The 23732-nt window shown below is 33.2% G+C and overlaps 1 protein-coding gene across 1 annotated transcript in view; it reads left to right on the forward strand.

Annotated features, from left to right (window-relative positions):
• The first annotated feature begins 3419 nt into the window (after window positions 1-3419).
• LOC131951114 (uncharacterized) overlaps window positions 3420-23732 on the forward strand; it is a 46580-nt gene continuing 26267 nt past the window's right edge. Inside the window, exons 1-12 of the mRNA XM_059313400.1 lie at window positions 3420-3507; window positions 6309-6441; window positions 6633-6757; window positions 6867-7100; window positions 7331-7603; window positions 7939-8053; window positions 8341-8480; window positions 8567-8741; window positions 9198-9394; window positions 9616-9885; window positions 10036-10162; window positions 10378-10604. Of these exons, the coding sequence (XP_059169383.1) occupies window positions 3420-3507; window positions 6309-6441; window positions 6633-6757; window positions 6867-7100; window positions 7331-7603; window positions 7939-8053; window positions 8341-8480; window positions 8567-8741; window positions 9198-9394; window positions 9616-9885; window positions 10036-10162; window positions 10378-10604 (2104 nt within the window). The remainder of the gene's footprint in view (window positions 3508-6308; window positions 6442-6632; window positions 6758-6866; window positions 7101-7330; window positions 7604-7938; window positions 8054-8340; window positions 8481-8566; window positions 8742-9197; window positions 9395-9615; window positions 9886-10035; window positions 10163-10377; window positions 10605-23732) is intronic.

Consider the following 23732-nt stretch of genomic DNA (forward strand, 5'->3'; position numbering starts at 1 on the left):
TGTGTCGGGAGATGGAGTGATGTGACCCATTTGTCACTGGTTCTTTTGAAAGAGTTGATTTGACAGGGTTATTGTGTGGGGGCCGTTTTGTCGCGGCAGTTTTGACGCTGAATGTATGTTTTCAAAATATAGTTAACATTCTCTAAATGATTAATAATCATTGTCTTAATATATCATGAACTGCCCAGTAGGTCGCTTTAGCTGTTCGGGAACGTGATTAGATTCTCATACCTGTCTATCATTAGGGTCCTACAAACCTGTTTATGCTTCCTCATAGAGTTCAATTGAGAGAAGACACCACCTTCCAAAAAGGTTTAATGTGCACTTAGAGGTAATCCATAAAGACGCCACACTCGTGGGGGGAGAGGGGGTCGTTATTTTTTTGGGACGTGTGTGATGAGGGGGAGTAGGGGTGGGTTCAGATGGTGTGACGTCACACTTTTGCATTATAAAAAAGCAATGTTAAATAACGAATTTTAGCCTTTATTTTGCGTTTTAGACAACTGTTTTAATTAATTGTAGTGAGGCATTGATTTAAAACTCTATGTTGCCAGAGTTCAGGCAAAATTTTGGAAAAATATCGTATTTTAAGAAAAATTTAACTGCAATTTTGAGGGGGGGGGGGGTTTAAAATAAATAATTCAGTCTTATCAAGCTTTTTGTGTTTGCATGTCGTTGTTACCGTACATACAAGTTAGCATGCAAAGTAACAGATTCAACAGGGGACGAACAAGGTCGCCTATATTAAGCCTACACTTGCTATTCTCATTCAAACGTGGAAGATAGTTGATCCGGGAAGGAGAAAACGCTGACGTCATTGGGAGCGGGGAGATGGTGGGGCACTACGTGACAATATTTTTATGTTTAGCAGAACAAATGTTTAGTGCCAAAAAATTAACACTTGTAATCGATTGCCCAAAGAATGGTAATTAGACCAAACTTCTTTTGATAAATGTGTAAGAAATTAACAAGAACACAGCTTTAATAAAATATTAAATCAAATGAAAAGTAGGATGGTAATTAAATTTTGATATTTTAACATAAAAATTTACTGGAATTTTTTTTTGTCGACCTCATCATGACTTGCAAAAGGTCTGCTATTAATAGCGTTTGTTTTGCTTATCAATCAATCATTTTTGTGTTGCAATTAACATGCAATTAGCAGTTATTTTTTTTAATCTATGGGTGCGGAGTTGCCGAAACTCATAAAAAAAGCTTTTCAAAATTAAGTGATGCTGTTTATTTAACATCACACCCACTGCCTTATATAGGAAATGATGTTCGCACCAAAAGCAACCTGGAAATCACCTTCCCCAACCCCCGAAAAAAATATAATTTTGTAAAGGGGTTATACGTCTCTAAATTTTAATGTTAAAACTAATGCAAAGCTACTTGTTGAAGCTGTTTATATTATTAAGTGAATAGTTTAGAAATAATGCTGCACTGATAATCTGTTATTCACATTGAAATGTAGATATGAATGGAACGATGATTTTTCTGGAAACTATTCTTGCACGGCTTCAAACTCAGTTGGTGAATCTGCACACAGCAATAGTCTTCTCTTAATCGTTTTGGGTAAGTTTACATTTTTATAAAGTAGAAAATAATCAATTTTCATGCAACAGTTACTCTAACTTCAAAGAATTTTTTTTGTGAATTAAATATATAATGAGTATTTAAATTCTCAATGTGTTTTTTTCTTTTATTTGTATGAGTTTTATAATAAAATAAACGATAATACATTTTAAGTCGGAGTGATCGGGAGGGTAAGCTCATGGTTGCCAACCCGAAAGTCCAAAGTTCGAACCCGCGGGAAGAAGAGGCTTAAAAAACAAACAACTTGGAGCCTTTGTTTCTTCCAGGCAACTCTTGGGGGGGGGGGGGGGGGTCAGAGCACCCTTCCCCCCTTCCCACGAAGAGAGTCTACCGCTCCCTCCGAAAGAAATGGAATGTATATAGAAAAAATAAACTTTTCACAATGTCCCCCATCCCCGGAATTTTTTTTCCGCTCCCTCCCCCGAGAAAATTTCAAGCGACCCCCCCCCCCCCACCTGGAAAAAAGAGTCAGGAAGAAACACTGTTTGGATCCCTTTAGGATTACCAACTCTGGTTTGTTTTCGGTAACTAATGTTACACTGCTGATTTCAAGTAATATATTGTTGCCAATGTAAAATACATTGTTGTCAATGTAACAGACCCCCCTCTATTGGGGGTCTGTTACATTGGCAACATATGGCTCTTTTGATGTTACCGCCAAGACCATGTGCAATTATCGAATTTCAGGTCCACCAACTCTGATATCAACGAACGATTATCCACAAATAGGCGATGATGTAACATTGACTTGTCAACCCCCCATTCAAGTTATTGGAATTAAATTTATTTGGTTCAAGTAAGGTTCAAACTCTAGGCGAACGGATATTTTAAACGTATTTAACCTTAAGTGAAAAAAAATCTAAAGAATTGAATAATTTAGCTAGGAATTAACATATTATCTAATGTTGACTGATTTCGATACTTTCTTAATGTGGGTGTGTGTGTGTGTGTGTATGTGTGTGTGTGTGTGTTTCATGATTGGGTTTTCTACATTTTTTAATTATTTATTTTTTAATTATCGATAGCTGTTATTTATGAATGTATACTAAACTTATAAATAATAGCAACATTCAGTTATTTGTACACACAATTTTATTTTCTCTTAGAGGTGTCGACGTGTTGGCCAATGCCTCTGAACAAGTGTACACTAAAACAAATGTTAGCGCTGTCGACGCTGGAGAATATAAATGCTCATTTGAAATCAATGAGTTTATGGCGTTGCGGAGTTCTGGTTATATATTAGTTTGTGAGTTAATATTTTAACTTTAAAAATAGTATAGGCCTACCACTAATGAAGATTGAGATTTTAAGATGTATATAAACAAAAATATGTTTTAAATAAAGAAAAAAATATTTAAACTAATTTATTTCTGACGCGATTGGTATTTCTACGTGCAATTTTTAATGTAGAATCTAGGCCTTACTCATTTGTTTTTTAATGTCTACAGTCACACCTCCAGAGAAACCTTCTATAAGTTTGCGAAGTGATTCAAAAGTCAACTTTGGTTCTTACATCAGCTTTCAGTGTCGTGCCAATGATAGCTTGAACTTTGGTCTTCTAAGGTAATCTATTTGAATAAATTAACGTTTCGTCACTCATCTAGGCTATTTGTTGATGAGAAGCTGGAAAACAGCTATGTAATTTAAGGTCATATAAAAACAAACTCAAAACAAGAAACAAAAAAATATTTAATTGTGATAAAATTACAATACTTACATTGTGCCTGTGTCATTGCAGTGTGTGTCTGTATCAAAATGGTGTAAAAGTTGCAGAAAGAAACGGAAGTCTTGGATATGCCAACTTCTTTATACAAAGAACAACTATGAGAGATTCTGGAAACTACACATGCACTTTTACAAACAAAAGAGGAGAATCTGTTCAAAGTGGTCCTGGATCTATTCAAGTGAAAGGTACAAACTGGTGTTGATAATTTAAATTACATTTGGAGTAAATTTTATTAAACATGGCTTCTTAAAACAGACGTTCGGAGCCTAGGTATATGTCTTGTTAATTGAAAAGACTTTAGTTTGAAAAATAGAAAAAGAAAAGAATTACAATACATACTACTAACAGCATACGATATGTATAGTATGTAATATTTAATAGACCTACTTATTTGTGGGTTTTCCACACAAAAAAACAATACATGTATACATTAAAATTATACCATTACCCTTATGTGTTGTATAGTTGCAATACATTTTTGTTCAGAATATGACATTGTGTCTTAGGTACAGAGGCGTAGCTAGGGGGGGCGGGGGGGGGGGGGGCGGCCGCCCCGGGCGCCGACCCTATGGGGGCGCCAAACGGGGTGGGAAAATTTTTTTAAAGCTGATGTTATGCTGCAGTTTTGAATTATAAACTGTCTAAGTTAAGAAATGTAATGGCTACACGCCTTTACATACTGATTTAACTGTTTTCTTTCTTGATTTCTTAATGTAAATCATATCACTCTTAAGAAACAGTGACCGGCAAAACCGCTTTGAAGCTTTTCCTAGATGGGGGGGGGGGGGGCGCTTTTTCGAGACTTAAATCGGAAGAATTTACACTAGATTGTTGAGTCGATAAACGTTACCACTATTAAAAGAAACCAATTGTATTAAAACGTATTGTACGATTGTTGAACTGTAAAATACGTTAGTGACTTTTATCAAGATGGTGCAGGAGGGCGCTTTTAGGCTAAATAAAATAGCAAAATTACACAGGATTCTGAGTAAACAACCTTTAGCTCTCAGAAAGAAACGAATTGTAATGTACATTGTATAATTGTGTAACATTTTTAAAAAAAAAGTTAGTTACGTTACAAACCGCTCTACAAACTTTGTCCAAGATGGTTGTGATGAGTGTGTGTGTGGGGCGCTTTTTTCGCTAACAAAAATCGCAAGTATTTGTACTGGATTGGTGAGTAGATAACTCTCTTAACACTTAGTAAAGAAACCAAGTGTATTAACGCGTAATGTACAATTTCACTAGCCAGTTTTGTTAAAAAAAAAGACGCGACTAGTTCTTTGTAAGATTCTTACGATTCTCTCAACTTCAACGTGAGAGATCAGATACTTTTGATTGATTGCATTACATCTTGCCTGGATCACTGAACTGTATTAAAGAGAACTAAATACCACGGATTCTTGAATCCCTATCCGATCAGTACAATGGTATACGGTCGGAGCAGGTGGGCGGAAGACGATACAGTTGCCGAAACTTTAAGAGCTAAAAACATTTTTTTTTGTTTCGGTTTCCTAAGGAGTATAGGCGTAGGCAACACTTGGTCAACTCAAATGATTTTTATGAAGCTCGAACCCTAATAATCCAACCTCCCACATCTCTATTTCAAATGATTTCCTTCAGGACTTTTTGTCTCCTTCTCTTTTCCCGTGGACTTTACATCAGCACCTACTTAGTGATGTTATTTACTGATATTGTGCCACTAACCACCACTTTTTTCCATGCTCTTATTTCATTCTCCACTGTCTGTAATCTAGCTCCGAGCCATACAGTAAAAGAGACCACATTTAGTTATAGATGCTGATTGAATTTTTTTGACAATGCATTTGAATTCCACATTTTCTTAGAGTGTTAAAACGCGTTTTATTGCTGCTGATTATAATCAGAACGTCGTGGGCTATCATTAAGTTGATTGTTACTGCTTCTTCAATCAATACAATTAGTTCTGCATTTGTTGTTGACGTTGTGCGAGCAGTGTTTCTTCCAGACTTTTTTCTCCGGGGGGGGCACTTGAAATTTTCGGGGGGGGGGGGGGGGGGTCGGACACTGTTAAAAGTATATATTTTCTATATATAAATTATATAAATTTCATTTCGTGCTTCGCCCCCCCCCCCCCCGAAAAGATGCCTGGAAGAAACTCTGTGTGCGAGAAGACAGGGCAAATCTTCGAAATCCAAGACTACGAGCTGTTAACATCCGTTGGATTCCAGTTTGTTTTCTCTAGCTTGTTTTGTCATACCATCAACCAATCTACGAAATACCCATGTCGTATTCCAATGTGAACAATAAATATTTCTGATAACTTATTCTTGTATGACACTTGTGTGTCCTTACTCTAACAAACTTCGAATCCAACTATGTACCATATCACAACAGAGATCGTTCCAAAACTAGAACATAAAAGGCTGGTCTAAACAAATTAGCGTTAGCTACAAACTACCCTCTAACACAGATCAGGCTTATTTTTTTTTACTGACATTACTAATCTTTCGCAAAAAAAGTTAAACGCATCTTAATGGGAATTAAATTGTCGTAAAGTTTTAAGGAATGAAAATCATACAATCATTACAATGTAATTATTAAACCTTGTCCGGATGGAAGCACACACGCTTACACACACGCTTACACACACACACACAAATACACTCTTACCCACACACAAGCTTATATATAAACACACTATCACACACACATAATTATATACACACACATGTATATATATATATATATATATATATATATATATATATATATATATATATATATATATATATATATATATATATATATAAGCGGGGGGGGGCGCCAAATTGAAAGTTCGCCCCGGGCGCCGGGAAGGGTCGCTACGCCTCTGCTTAGGTAGACAGTAACTAGATACTGCCTACCTTAATTTTCAACCAAACTGCATTTTCTATTCAGTTTTGATATTTAATGTATACAGTTTTTAAATATATAAGTAATAAATGCATTAAATTTAACTTTTTAGATGTACAAATAGAAAAGTCTTCTTTATCACAAGTACCTCAGATAATGAATAGAGATGAAAATTCTCAAATATATTGCTATAGTGAAACATCTGTAGTAACTGGTTACTGCACCTTGTACATTAATAACATAAGGTATTTTTAAAACACCAATCTTAAACATGTTAAAATATGTTTATGTGCAAAAGTACTCAAATAAATACTTTTAAGTACATAAAAAAACTGTTTTTAAAATATAAGAGTATTCTCTTGATGAAATAAATTATTTTAAAAATAATGGGATTTTTTTTACATTAAATTAAAACAATTTTTTGTGCCTGTAACAGATATGTTGATGATAAGGACTGTTCAGTGTACCTACCACATGCTATTAGTGGATCCTACACATGCACCATAAACATTTATAACAAAACTGGGCTTGTTAGTCCACCAGCACAAGTCACATTTTACAGTAAATAACATTTTTTTTTGTTTTTAAAATTGGAACATTTGAAAACCTAACATATTTTATATAAAGATGTATACATTTAATATTCATATTTACTTTCATATTATTTCAGACAAACCTCGTGTTTTACAAATCAAAAACTCTTTCTTGAACCAAAATTTTGCATTGAGATGTATCACAGATATACCCAGTGGTACATACTCCTGGTTCAAACAGGGCATTTTAGTTTATTCTTCAAACAATGATACATATGAGTTTACTCTAACAAGTGATATAGCCAGGTTGTACCACTGTACAGTAAAAATTAATGAATCTGATATATGGAGTGAATATTACACTCTAAGTGGTTTGTATACAATTCTGTTTTTCTAGATATTTATATTTACAAATGTAAGAGAGCTAACTCTGTTATATACTAGCATCATCATCAATTTGTGTTAATTCAAATTCAGTACAATAAAGTTTTATGTGAGGTCAAACATATAAATGTACAAACACATTATATAAAATATTTATATATATGTATTGTGTAAAAACTTTTTTATAATGCTAATTGTAACAACTTAAAACTTTTAGTTTCTAGACCTTCCAAACCCGCTTTAAGCAATAATGATATGGAATCAAGACTGGATTTTAATAAACTAATTTCAACAAACTTCTATTGCTCTAATAATGATGCTGAGATGTATACTTTATATAAGAATGGAATTAAAGTGTCTTCTAAACCTGCAAGTAACAACACATTTACAGTAGTTCTGTCTCGGTTGGACACAGTTCAGTACACATGCACTGGTTTAAACATATTTGGTGAAAGTGAACAAAGCGAACCAATCTACATCAATATGAAAGGTTAAAAATAATTTGTTGCTTTTATTTGTCTACTTCAACAATGTAATCTACATAAAATATTGATTAGAAATGACTTCTAAATTCTAAATAATTCTCTCATTGGATTTTTTTGTTATACATTATTGATAATCTTAAACGTCTAAAAATACTTCTAAAATGAAAGAGGCAAATATATTTTTGTACCAGCAATCATGTTTTATGCACAAGTGAGTCATTGTAAGAGTTGATGAGATGCATTTTCATTTTATGCATGTTCATAATAAAATAAGTGCGCTAATTTGTAAAATTAAATGTTAATATTAGCCTTTATTTTATTTGTTATTTATTTGATTTAGAGGCTGTTTATATAACTACCAGCAGTGAAGTGGCCTCTGTTGGTCAGCCTTTTTATTTGAACTGCAGTACTGAAAACAATTTGTCATCTGGATCTTACACTTGGGAAATTCACAAGTAACTGTTATGTTACGTTGTAAAATTAATTTAAATTGACTATTTCAAAAATGGATATTTAACAATTATTAAATAGTGATTTTCTCTATTTAATGAGAGAAAATGTTTTATTATAATTTAAAATAAAATTTTTATCAAATTTGAGATCTAATTTTTCAACAAATACTGCAATATCCTTACTAATATGTGTTATTATCATAAAAAGATACACTATTAGGTCAAATTAGCTATTATTTTACAAGAAAAACACATTAGATATATGACTAAAATTAATAAAACAATTTTAGATTTGCAGGCATCAGTTATGTGATACCATCTCAAAATCTAACTTTCGATCCATTAACTCAGCAAGATGAAGGCATCTACATTTGTAAATTTAAAAAACAGGAGTCTATAGCAATAGTTCACAATTATTATGTTCTAGCTGGTGAGTAATGTTTTTGTTATTTTAATCTCTCATGTTATTAAATATATTTTAGAACTATATTAGAAGCAAATTTTGTTTGATTTCAGTTTCACTCCCTATTGTACCTAAAATTGTATTAAGTATTCAAGTGGGTATGGCTGATCAAGATTCAAGATATTCTAAAGCAAATGGCAGTGGGCTATCTACAGAAGACCCCAAGATCATTGCATCATTGAGATGTTCTATTGACACTTACCTAATCAATGCAAGGAATCCATTCAGGTTTATAGTTTTAATAACCTTTGTTAAAACTCCTAAAATGTTACATTGATTGTGATTTTTCTAGAACCAATATATGTTTTTTAATAAATATATTTTCTGTTATTTCAATTTTTTTTATATTAACAAACTTATCTTTTTGATAATGTTTTAAATAAATCACTGTTTAGCTGAGGAGAAAAAGTATTTGCCTATCAAATTGAATGTTTTTTAGGAATAATAGTTAGAAATGCTTACTTTAATTTTACCACAAAAACAACTAAAGTGTTTTGGATTAGCAGCATCATTATTTACAACTTGATATTCTTAGATAATTAATGGTGAAATATTTAACCAGTGAAACTAGAGTTAATAAGTATTTTTTGTATAATATTAAAAAAATATTTTACTTCATTAAATTATATTTGTAAATTATTTTTTTTTCAATCAATGATAGTCATTAATCAATATCTGATTCAGGCTTTATAAAAATGGAGTTGTAGTAAAAAATGTGCCCTATGTGGATGAGCTTTACTTCTGGGGAAGATTTGACATTCTAAGAGTCTATTCAATAGATGCCAATATTGCATCTAATGAAGGAAATTATACCTGTACAGCACTCAACTCAGTTGGGGAATCTCAGCCATCAAAAGCTGTGTACATTACCAGATGTTTAGGTGGGCTGTCTTTCAATATTTAGCCACTTTTAAAATATTCCTATTTTAAAATAAAAATGAAAAGCTAAAGGAAGATGGCGTTTTGTTTTGCAAAAATATAATGTTATGCTTTGCTATTCAAGCTATCTGATTGGGTTATCAAAACTAGTTGAAAAGTTGAAAAAAGTATTACCTAGATATTTTATATTGTTTATTTTATATTCCTCATATTATATTTGCAGTATTTATAAAGCCTCAAGTTACCATGAACAACCTAAATCCACAAGCTGGTGATAACATTACACTTACATGCAACATATTGTCACCACAACCAGACTTCATTATAACGTGGCAGAAAGATTTCTCAACCATACTGAAAACTGGAGTTACTCTCTCCCTCAAATCTCTAACAGTAGAAGATCATGGTTTCTACACTTGCACTTATTCAAATCCATCTAATGATGAAGGCTATTTCTGGTTAGAAAAGGTTTCAGATCCAATTTTAATTTCATGTAAGAGACCAATGACATTGATTGTATTTATCCTAATCATAATTAACTAATTGTGCACAAATATAAATGATATGACTTTAAAAAATTAGTATTCCAAATCTTGTAATTCTATCATGATTGTTTTAAATAGTTGACATTATATTTCCTTAGTGCTACCACCTCTACAACCAATTTTGTTGTTTGATGCCAATTATATCGACATAAAGAACAAATATTATGCTTATGGTGATGGACCTGTATTTCATACATTTGGCGAAGAAGACAGACTGCATTTAAAGTAATTATATACGTGAATATAAACAATAAACTTGCCTAAATATTTTAGTTTTTAAAAAATATTTTGGTTTAATAAAAGCAAAAGAATTCCTGAAAATGCATTATCCTTTTATTATTCTAATTATTCTCAGTTATCTAGTAAATAAGCCTTTCCATAAATATATTTAGAAAAATATCTAACTTTTATTATTTTATAACTTCCTTATTTTATATTAGGTGCTTTGTGCAAGCCATGTTTATAAATGTCTTCGAGATTTCCAGTATGATGCCATCACCTTACAACTTTGCTCTATATAAAAATGGTCAAATTACTCAACCTGCAAACACAAATGGAATGTTTACCATTTCTGGACTTACAAAAGGAGACTACAATTACACTTGTGAAGTTAGCCATGAAGCACAGCAATCTTTTATGAGTTACCCTCTCTTAGTAAGGATAACTGGTGAGTATAACAATGTTTTGTATTATGATCAATTCATTATCATATTATTGTTAATGTTTTATTATGTACAGAAATAATATGACCAATGCAATAATCATGTATTTTCTTTGACCATTGTACACGTGTTATTACAAGAAATATAATGATATGTAGCTAACAAATAGAATTATTTATTTAGATCGACCAACCATTACTCCTTCTGTGCCATCTCCTTCATTGGGTGCTAACCTCACCCTAACCTGCAACACTCTTGTGGAATCTAACAGTATTGACATTACTTGGAGAAAAAATGGAATCAATATGGAATTTACATCAAATATTCTCAGTTTGAATAAAATATCTCAGTATGATAAAGGATCATATACGTGTCAGCAAACAAATATGGAATGGACGACACCATTGAGTGCAGAATTCATAATTAATTGTTTGTATCTCTTTGAAACAAAAAGACAATATAGTTAGATGGTAAAGCTTACAACTGCTAGAAAGTCTCTGATTCAGATCCCTACATAGGACATACTTGAGTGTGTGTGTTTGTGTCTGTGTATGTGCGTGTGTTTTGTGTTTATGTGTATGTGTGTATGTGTAATGATAATTTGATTAAGTTTGCTATTTTCTTTATGCAGTTGGGACAGTACCTTCAAAACCCGAAATTTTTACCTCTGCTGACACCCCGTTAAAGTCTGGGCTAACGTTTGAAATCTATTGCCTCGCATCTGGAGCTCCGCTTATTTCTGCCACTATTTATAAGGATGGAAAAGAAGTATTTTATTCTGCTAATGGATTTTTCGACGATGCGGGACAAACTTTATTTACATACCAAATAAGTGATGCAACTATAAAAAACTTAGGCAATTACTTATGCGTTGTGGAGAACATTGTAGGCTTTTCTAGAACGAGTGATAATTTATTTCTGTTTATAATAGGTTAGTCTGCTTATATTTTTACACATGAAAAAAAAAACTTTTATTTTTAAATATTTAATCTATTGTCCAAAATTTGAAAGAATTTTAATCACTACTAAATTAAAACTTTTGCAGATGATGATGCTTGCGGTCATGGTTTTTATAAATCCATTTCTGGTAGTTGTCAGCCTTGCCCGTCTGGCTCTTACAGGGTAATCAACGAACGGCTGCCATGCATACCCTGCTCAGAAAACGAACTAGCTCTACTCAGAGTTTACTCGAAATACATTAACTGCATAGGTAACATTTTTCTTATTAATTATTTATTTTATGTTCATTTACTATATCATTATTTATAATTATACGCCCACGGTGTTTTTAAATATGTATTAATACCAAATCAAAACCGCACCTGTAAAGAAATAGGCTACCGTTTCGTAATAAGGGCCTACTGTTTTTCGAATTTATTCATCACTCGGAATGTGTTACTTACCTTCTCTCCAATAATTTTTTACCGACCGATGAAGAGCTCTTGAAGTGATACTTCTATGTTTTATAAGAGGTACTTAAATAAAGCTTTAAAAACAAAGAAAAGTAAAAGGTAAGTTTAAACAGTTTTTTATTTTATTTATATGAACTGAAAAACATGTTAAATTTTAATTTTAAAAATAGTTTAAGTGTCAGCTAATTATTTATTGTATGATAATTTAACTTAAATTAATTTGTTCTCGTTTGCACTTACTTTGTAACATTAAACATTTTAAAAGTATATGTAAAGCATTTGCATTAAACAAAAATAGCATAATCACTAGATATAAGTACTTTCAAGATGAGCCACTGCGAAGCTGAGTCAAAGATCATTATATTATTCATTACGGAATATGTGTCACTTCTTATGAAGGGTTCGCAGTTTATAAACAGTAAGTGAAATATAAAAGCGTTTACTGTAAATTCATATCACTAATTTAAATTAGACACATTTTCGGTACTTGTGTTAAGTGGTTGCAGTAGTTGCCCTGGTATCATCAACAGGTCCATGGATGTGGACATACGTGCCAACCAACAAGTCACTTTAAACTGTTTTGGCGAACCTTATTAAAATAATAGGAATCCGCAAATTAAACATTATTTTTTCTTTATCAAAATATCTTACACATATTGCAACCTAACATACCGTTTTTATTTCCTTACAGCTAGCGCCTAAAGAACAGAATGAACGTTTATTTTGTGTACTAATTTGTGAATTATGTCACATCCGTGACACCAGATGAATGTTCGTCATGTGATTGTAGCGGACCACCGCTACAGAACTACAAATTTGATACAATACACTTATCTGAAATTTCATCAACGTAGCTGTAACGGTACTCGTGTTATCGTGTTCACAGACACACATAAACACACACAGACACACACGCACACACAGAAAAATGTTTTGTAAAACTGAAGGCTCAAATGTAAGATTATTAATAATCCTCCAAATTGAATTAGATTTGAATATGTGTTTAAAGTTAGAGCTATGAAAAAAAAAAGAAGTAAAGAATTGAGTAGTTTTTTGTTTTTTTAATATACTGATTAATTGATGTGAGCGGGTGAATGGATTATTTATTTTGTATTATTTTATTTGGCAATATAATAAAATTTATTTAACAAAAATATGGAACCGAAACTTACATAAAAATAACTAGATCTCTAGAATCTAGATCTAGACAAAACAAAACAATTTATATACAACAAAACATTACGTTCGACCATTTAATGGTGTTGCACCGACTTATGATGTCTAGGATGGTCCAGGTCCTGACACACAGAAACCTCCCTTCATCGATTCTCGACATCCAAAAGTCCACACCCAACAAAACACTACGTACTACTACTACGTACAATACATTACGTAAAAAACAATATATACAAAACAAACTTTTTACACCAAACAAAACACCCAGACAAGTTGTCCAAGCAACCTCACTGGAAGGGGGGGGGGGAGAAAAAGAAAAGGAAAACATAAGAAAAATGCATGGAAAAATACATACATCAATATATACATATGTTTAAATATTAATAACTTCTGCTAGAGATATCTAAAGCCTCGAGTAAAACTAATCCCTACTATTACAATTCTAAAAGCAATTGTCAAAAGCACAACTAACCACTGTCTAACCAAAAACTAGCAACTTAAAAATAACGTGTAAAACAAATTCATTGTAGAACCAATCTTTCCTACACCACGAGCAGCCCGAAGCCATTGGTCTACCTATACAACATCCATATTGATAACATTGAAGTTAACACACTCCGCTAAGGCCCCAATTAAGGCAGACACAAAGCAAGCGATACTCAACATGACGTTGCACGAAACAGCACACACATTAATTTTAAACAACCTAAAACTCGAGGCAACTAAAATACTCATTACTGTCTAAAACGACTGACTATAGACTAAGCCAATCCTAGTCATCGTGGGGAACCCACAATAACAACTCATCATAATAAAGCAAAACAAGTAAATGCATACATGCATTCGCACCAGTTTAGGAAACACTCCTAAACACACTGACCTAAACCACGTGGTTTAAAACACGCCAAGGGTTTAGAAAATACAAAAATACATTTTAAATCTTTCTAAAAGAACACAACACGTGCATACCAGACATGCCGATGCTCACTATCTCGTTTTAGACGAAAATGAAAGAAAACGAGAAACATCGGCAGTTGCATTCATACAAATCACTCATATAAAAGTAAAATAAAAACAAATACCTTCACGCGTGAGGTGCGCCACGCGCCCACGCAGAAACCGACCCTATCTATATCTTGCCTCGGGTCAAAAAGAAAGAAAATTATCCGAGCGGTCAATTTATATACTGACCGCTTCGGGCGGAAGGGGAACCCCGTGGCCGCTCCCCATTGGATCATCCACTCGCAGATTCGCACCAAATAAAATAATACAAAATAAATAATCCATTCACCTGCTCACATTGTTTAGGTTATTAACCAGTCTGGGTTTATCCGGGCTTGCACTGACCGGACAGTAGTTAGTTAGATAAGCCTAGAAGGGTAGATTTTAGGTATCCCCCCTAGCAGGGCTTACATTGATATAAATCGATATCCAGTGGAGTTTCGCTGCTGTAATTTGGTGCAAACCCAGAACTGGCGCTAGACAAAACAGTTAAAAAACTGATTTCAACTGTCAATCTCTGCATGCCTATACACGTCAATTTAACTATATATATAATTCTCTACGTGGGGATCATGGGAGATACCACCAAGACGTAAGCTTTAAACGATTTGAAATTAAGGGGAGGTAATATCATGTTCTGCTTTGCTATTTTCATTGTCGTCTGTAAACTGTCGTCACAGACGGCTGATTTCACGGAGGCAAGGGGGTCGGGAGGTGGAGAGGAGTGAAAAGTGCGGGTGAGGATAAACGACCTTCGCTAGTTAGTGATAGTGTTCTCAAGCAAAATATTATCAGTCACAGCATTGTTAGTGTTGAATTCACAAATTATGAATTACTGAAAAATAGGAATTAAACTAAATAGAGGCGTATGCTACGTCGCGGATTAGCTCGTACTTTTAAGTGAATTCGACAACACGCAACAAAACTACCAAAAGTTATAAAAATGTACCCATTAAATACGTCTGGCTTTGGAATAAATTATAGGAGTCTGCGTAAAGCTCATGGTTGCTAAACCGAAAAATCTCGAGCTCGAACCCTCGGACAGATGAGGCTTGTTAGCTGGGGAAAGCCACTCTTCTAGGAGATCAAAAAACTGCTGCCTACTAGTTTGTTTTTGGTTGGACAAATGCTATGGAAGCAAATCCAAAAAGAAAAGCAGGTTGAAATTGTAGTCAGTAACCTCAATGACGCATAACCAATTGTGTTGGACGGGACCCCTGCCAACACAAAAATTAAGAACGAAGAAGAAGAAGAAGGATAAGGAATAAATGATAGCTTCGCCAAGGATGACTAAAGCCTATTTGTCTCTTGTTATTAACAAATTTTCTAAAAATAGTAAAAAGAGGTAGACATTCCAATTTTGCCTTTCTCTTGCAATTTTCTAGTCAGTTCACTAAAATAGTCCTCTTCTTGTCAGCTGTTTTTCGGCGGTTGTGTCTCCTATGTTTTCTTTCTCCTTGATGCGTTTAGTTGAGCGCGATTCTGGTGATGGCACAGCTTCCATCAGCGTACATCATTTTTAAAAGTACAATTCCACTTTGGCCTGTAAAATGCTTTCTGTTTTGGTTCATGTTGTGTTTTTTTTTTCTTTTTACGAAATCAAGTTGCAAGCATTGTGTTAAACCCCCATCCTAGATGACCAGGGTGCGAGGTTTCGCCTGACCCCTACCCACGCAGATCTTTCCAGCTTAGTTAAACCTGCCAGCAGTTTACACTCCCGCTGGTAAAGCTCTGGACGGCAGAAAGTTTCTTATTTGTACGCGCATTTCCAATGTATTATATTGAAAAAAAAACAACTCTACAAACTGACAAACAAATCGATGAAAAGTAGGGCGTCCTCCAAACAAACCTCAGTCTCTGATAACTTTACTTGAAGAAAACAAAAATATTTTTCCTGACTCCTGAACGACCGATCAGTCAGTGCTTCAGTAACTATAAACATATATATATATATATATATATATATATATATATATATATATATATATATATATATATATATATATATATATATATATATATAAAATCACAAGAATCGAAACCGTCCACAAATTCATGAAACCCTAGTCAGATTCGGGTCCAGTTCAAGAGAATAGTCGTAGTCAAGCAGCAGCTAATTCGATTTCTCTGTCTTAATATTTTTAGGTACAATAATCAATTCAGTATACCAGACAAGGACCCTAACTCACACCTACAATAAAGAAAATATTCAGGTCAATGTGTGACGTTTATGTAAAAGTATTTAACTAATATAATTGCCACACTACGGCTACCAGTGACAAAACAAAACATTATCACCTTCCTGAGATTATTTTAAAATTTGAATACCGTTGCTGACAATGTAAAGTGTATAATGCTTTAGTTTCACAGTTCAATATTACTTTTTGTAGTTTGAGTATAGTATAGAACTTTTTATATTTTCCAGTATTTAATCTCAAAACAATACATATTTTTTTAAACAACGAGACATCAAAGCACCACGCCAAATCAATTAACTGCCAACCAAAACCAAACCTTTAGTCTAATCACACACAAAAATCATGTTTAGCTATTGACTGTTCACTAATAGCCATCAAACTTGATTACGCCTCTAATACACATTTCTGTCTTGTCCAGTAACAACAACTGTGTTCAAGTAATAAAACCGTAATTACCAACACGTAGACTAATTATATTAGATTAATTATAGCATTGTTTTATACTCGTCAGGCTAGCTGTTACCCTTAAAACTTCCTTATACTACATATTTCTACATATTCTAGTCCGAAAATTAAATTTAAGTATTTCGATTAAACAGTCGCAATCGCTACTCTTCGACCACTGGATGGTACGGTTACAACTATTTACAGAAGCTTTTAACTTTTAATCCCATCAACATTTATCTTTTATTTGTTTTTAACACATTTCCTTCCCTTCGTTTTTCGTGGTAACCGGACATGTAATTTATTCTACTTTCCGTTTTACAAAAGCCTATAACTTGAGTACTGTTCGATGGTTCCCAGAAAGAAGCGCAACGGAAAAAAGTGCAGACAGAAAAAAGCGCAAACAAAAAAAAGCGCAAACGGAAAAAGCGCAAACAGAAAAAAAGCGAACACAGAAAAAAGCGCAAACAGAAAAAAAGCGCAAATGGAAAAAGCGCAAACAGAAAAATGCGCAACCAGATAAAACACAACGAAAAATTTGCAAAAGAGAAATTTAGCACAAAGACCATATGGAATAGATGACACATTTATACATGACTGTTAGGGCTGCTGTGAGAGTGTCGTGTTTGATCACGTGATCTACTAACATTTAAAGCGTACCACTACCATGTGCATTCCCATCACCACGATAGAGGCGATAATCACTTGACACAATGCCTATTATTTTCTTGGTCAATAATTATTCAACTGCTATTCTCGTATAAATAAACATAAAACTATCCTTGATATCGACATTGAGTAATTTCCAATGACCCGAGGTTGTTACTTTACGCTATTTTGGATTTATCAAAAAACGCATATACATTTATAAAGGTCACTTGGTGCGCAATTATTTTTTCTACGAGAAAAAGTTTAAGTAATTAAAAATTGATAAAAAATCACGTCTGTATCCCAAAATGCCATCCCCGGTAGCAGAGGCGTAGCGAGGGGGGTGACACCAAGGCACAAAATAGCAAAATATATAGAGAAAAACTTGAGAAGGGGGGGCTGCAAATCGAAAGTTTGAGGGGGGGGGGGGTGCAAATCAAAAGTTTGAGGGGGGGGGGGGGTGCAAATCAAAAGTTTGAGAGGGGGGGGGGGGTGCAAATCGAAAATTTGAAAGTTTGTCCCCGGGAATGGTCGCTACGCCTCTGGGGGGCTGGGGGGTGACACCATTAAGTGCCGCACCGGATGAAACTCGACCTCGCTACGCCACTGCCCGATAGTGTTATATAAAAATATTCGATAAAGCTTAGGGGAGATCACTCCCGCTATATTTAAAGTCATATTCCTTAAGGTTAATTAACTACACTTACATATATTTCTTTTCTAATCCTCTCTCAACACAAAACAAATGGTGTTTTTATTTTAAGGGCCTACACATATTAACCTTGATTTTGTTCAATAGATTATTTTATTTTAAATATACTTTCTAAATAATTTTAGAAATGCATATTCCTAATTAATATTTCAATACAATGCGGAATTCAAAAACAAAACTAATTATAATTTCATCAATGCTATAAAAACCAGGAAGTAACATACATATTGACACGATCTATCTGTGTGATATTGTCAATGCTTTATTTTTTAAAAAAACCGGGAAGTAACATACACTGGCTGACACGATCTACCTTAACATAATGTATTGTGTCCCTCTGTCACAATGGAATCATGTGGCAAGAAAATGGAGGGTGTAACTCGTCCATTAGCAAGCATTATATTAACGTCTCCTATGTGATCGTGTATGGGGTTTAAGTCGCGACACCCACAGAGGAATAATAGTTAAAAACTAATGAGTGTATGAATTAATCATATCCAAACTGCAAAAAAAAAAACAGATACCCACAGAAACACACATATTATATATATATATATATATATATATATATATATATATATATATATATATATATATATATATATATATATATATATATATATATATATATATATATATATATATATAAAGCAATGTATGTGTGTGTGTGTCTTTGTGTGTGTGTTTGTGTCTTTTATGCATTTCTAAACCTCTCATCACATCGCCGTGAGACTTTGGGAAGTTGTTGAGAATATTCTAGGGTAGGTTTCTGAGAAAAAAATAATTTTAAATTCTCAGGGACGGCGTCCCAGCAGTGCGCGATTTATTTTTTTCTCTGTATATGGTATATAAAAATAAAAGTCTGATTCAGTTTCACACCGTTCATCCGATCGCAATTAAACTTTGTTAGAACACTCCAGGGATGGGTTCTGTAAAAAAAATTTTTTTTTAATTTTGCAAAGGCGGCGCCCCGGGAGGGTGTGCTTTTTCTCTATATACGGTATATAAAAATAAAAGTCGACTGCAGTTTGACACCGTTTATCTGAACGCCATCAAACTTTGGGGAGTTGATTAAAACAGTCCAGATGATTTTTCTGTAAAAAAAAATCATTTTTAATTTCGCTAGGGCGGCGCATCAGAAGGATGCGATTCTTCTCTATATATGATATTTTAAAAAGAAATGAAAGTCGGATTCGGTTCGACACCGTTTATCCGAGTGTCATAAAACTTTAGGGAGTTGATGAATAATCCCGAGAAGATTTTTTTTGGAAGGGGGGATTTAATTTCGCATGGGCGGCTCACATGGGCCGCTGAGCGCCCTGTAATGATTTTTTTTAATCAGAAAAATTAACCGAGGTTAGATTATTAACTAGGATGTTTCCTTTTGTCCGTAAAAAATTCCAAACAGTTTTGTACTTACTTAGTTTGCCAAGTACCATCAAATAGCTCCAATGCACGACTGGTTCCATTTTTGTATGCTTGACTATTTTCCACGACATTTAAATCCCAATGATCCATTTTCTCGGTTCTCGAATTGTAGGCCTACTCAAAACAGAATGTCGCTCTTGTGCGTGTGTCTGTGTGTTGTGTGTGACAGTGTGTGAGAGTGTGTGTGTGTATGTGTGTGTGTGCTTGTGTGTACACATTTCTAGGATGTTATAATTTCTAAATACTACTGATTTTCGTTTCCCTTCAGTGCTCAAGACACATTCTGACACCCACATTTACATAATGTTACCTATGTGTTTAACATATCTTTTACAGCGTATTAAAATTTTTATTTCAGTTAAACATAAGTAAAACACGTATTACATTGACAAAGGCCTTGTTTAGGATTTCTAATGAATGCAATTTACTAGAGTAATAGATAATACTACTTTTCAAATGGTTTATGTACAAATTAATATAATGTTATTGCAGCTATTATTTCATAGCGCTTTAAAACGTAAAATCATTAAACAAAAGAAATAGACGAAAACAAAAATAAGTCAGCATCTAGCATAGAAAAGTTAAAATTATTCAATGGTTGTAAAAGCCTCTGCTTGTAAATGCCATGGAGATAATTAGGCTAAGTTGTTGGTGAACATATGTTTTACGAGGCACCATTAACTGCTAAGTAATACAATTTTGCACGGTATACCCCACCATCCTAATATATAAAAGCCCATATGCGATCTTTTCTCTCTCTCTCCCTCTATCTCTCTGTCCGCATGTCCTGAGCGTAAGATCTAAGAGATCAGTATCTTCAACGATTAATTGAGAACCTTAAGGTACATGCTTTATTAGAATATAATATGCTGTATGTTTTAAATGTATAACTAAAATTGTAGAAACACATTTTAATTATGCAACCGGAAAAGTGTTTATAGTTGTGACAAGAACGCAATAAACAATGACGTCACTTGCCACAAGTTTAAACTACGAAAAGTACACAGCACTAATGGCGTCATCTTACATATTCAAAATATGGTGAAATAAACTATTTCATTCAATTATTTATGAAATGTATATAATTTTTTTAGTCAAACTAATACAAATTAGGTTAAAAAAACATAATGACCATTGAACAGTCAGGTCTTTAACGGAATCATTTAAGTTTCTTAATCAGTGTGTGCATTTAATATGGTGTTGTGTTGACTAATAATGTATATAATTTGGTTCTAATTTTTCTAATAGGTATTGGTAGCCTATGTTAGTTTAAATGTGTCGGATTTTTAGCTATTTAGTTATTTCTTTGCTTCGTCACTAATAACGTTCAACGTGTTGTAAAGCACATAGCGTTTTGACCAACAAATGTCTTCTAAATTAGTTTTTTTCTAAATAAGTATAGCAGTAAAAATGTAAAAGCCTATAACTCACGTGAAACGGTTACCCATGGCTAGTGATGCTATAAAATGCTTCTTTTTATCTTTAAGTCACAAACATAGTCCCTGTCAAAATTGTCTGTACTATTTCCCTTTTTACTTTCTCGTATATACGAAGTATAGAGAAAAAATTGTAATCGTGCACAAAAATCACTTGAAATTTTTACAATTTTCACCGTATTACACCTCAGCCCTTCGTCACATCCGAAGTATAGAGGACTTATTTTAATCGGGCAAAAATTATCAATCCAGATTTATCAAAATTAAGAGGTTTTATGCGTAATCCAGTCTGAAAAACTGGGCTTTGCAATTCTGTCCGTATGTCTGTGTGTCTGTGTGTCTGTCTGCCTGTCTGTCCGTGTGTAAACACGATAACTTGAGTACTGTTACAGCTAGGTTGATGAAATTTCATGTATTTTATCAAAATCGTAGATCCGTATCAACTTTTCAGAGCATTTCCGATAACCGGAAGTGGTACTTTTTCTTCTTTGAATTTTCCAAAAGCCTATAACTTGAGTACTATTTCAGATAGATAAATGAAATTTCACATGTAAGTAAAAGATCTAATTATCTACCTTCTGTTAAATTTTGAGTAATTTCCATTTACCGGAAGTAGTAATTTACGCTACCGATTTCTCAAAAAACTAATGTACATTTTTAAAGTACTAATAATATTGCGCACTATTATGCTTTTTTTTATTTGGCGTTCACTTGGAGTGCAATTCTTTTGTCTACGAGATTTTATTCTATTTTTAAAACTTTAAGTATTTAAAATGGATTAAAAATCATGTCTACAGCCCGAGTTCCCATCCCCTGTTTTTTATATAAGAATATTCGAAAACGTTTAGGGGAGATCACTCCCGGTTTATTATCTTCCATAATACCACCAACGCACGTGACTTGTAAACTTGTAAACGTGACGTGTAATTCACTGTGAGTACGTCAAATTAAGTCAATTCAGTCATGCTTTTGTTACATACAAAGCGTCTAGATGGAAAAAAAATGAAAAATACTAACTTATAAATGCTTACTTTTAGAAATACTAAAAATTAAAAATTAAATTCTAACTCAATTATATAATTTTGTTAATCAATTGTCTGTAATTTTGTTCCTCGATGTTAAATTTTTTGCACAACAAACGGGACCTAATTCCTATTGGATCAAAATAAATTAGGCCACATACATAGGAATGTACCTGACCCGAACAATACGGTTCACTGGTTTTAGAAAGGCTTGCCTAGCTTTGAGACCTGAGCTTCACAAATAAAACTAGAGGTGGGGACAGGATGTGTGGGTTTTACTTGTGCAGCTAAGCGTGACATTACAGGCTATAAAGTGTGTGTTGAACACAACAAATTGGAACTATTCAGCTCTCTAGAGTTTAGCAACAGTGAAGTGTTAGAGGGATGGTTTGTTCGTATTTTTATACGCTTACATAAATTAGACTAACTATACTGTTTGGAATATTTTCTTAATATATGTTTAGTAAAAATTGTAACTAAAAACCGTGATGTTAATTCATATTGAAATTTGTAGTTTTGCAACGAAGGGTCAGTCAACCTTTCGAAAAATCTACTGTATTTGAGGGCATTCAAACAATAATTATGTTCCTTTAATATCATTTTTAAAAATTGTGCTAAACTTAGGTAAGTCATAAAGACACAATTTAACCATTGATTTTAAATAACTACAATTATTGTCAAAACAAAAATGTTAATTAATTAATTCGAATAAGTTTATTTCAACAGTTTCACTAAAATTTCTTGCACAGTACAGGCAAGATAACCTTGAAAATAGATTTTTGTGTAATAGGCTATCCTCTCTCGCTTCACTGATTTCTTTCTCTACGGTGGCAAATGTATGCGTTAATCGGTTAATCGAGTTGCTTTATTTGACAATGTAGAGCGTAGATTTAGAAACTGTATTTAGTCTAAGCACAACGGGGACGTGGAGGAGCAAAGTTTATAATGTAAATTATGTTGTTGTTTCAGCATAAAGTCAACGTTCTAATGTTTACAAGAAAAATGTTGTTGGCCTTATTGCTACTGCTTGGATTGTCCAGAGTGGACATGCAACAACGTAGGCCATTATTTTTACTTTTATTTCATCCTTTTTATTTACAATGAACATGTTATCTTTTGGAAATCATTTTAAAAATCAAACACAATAGTACTGCAATTACAACATTTAATATGTAACATTTACTTGCAATGTTGGAAGATCCTAGTGCTAAAAGTACATCAGTCACATTTAGTGAAAATCAAACCAGACAATGGCCGTAGTCCTCTAATATGACCTTCTCTTAAGTACAAACATAAAAAATAAGAATTTATGAGTCGCTGTGAAACAAACAAAATAAAAACGTTTTATATTTTTAAACATATTTATCTGAAAATGTTTTTTTTGTGACTTAAAGCACTTTAAACGCTATGGTCTTCAATTTGTTTTTGTTAATTTAAAATATTTTAGAAAAGATGTTACAACGACTTTAATTTAAAACAATATTATAAATAATTAAAAAAAACAAAGAACAAATATATAAGGCTATTTAACATGTATACTAATGATAAAATACACATACATGGTGTTAAATGTAATTATGATAGAAGGCATACTTCAAATTTAATAATGTGCCTTTTCTTTACATTAATTTTGCAAATGATAACATGTTTGAAGT

This window comes from Physella acuta, unplaced genomic scaffold (genome assembly GCF_028476545.2).
Source record: "Physella acuta isolate Inbredline_101_S28 unplaced genomic scaffold, ASM2847654v3 ptg000800l, whole genome shotgun sequence".
Taxonomy (NCBI): Eukaryota; Metazoa; Mollusca; class Gastropoda; family Physidae; genus Physella; species Physella acuta.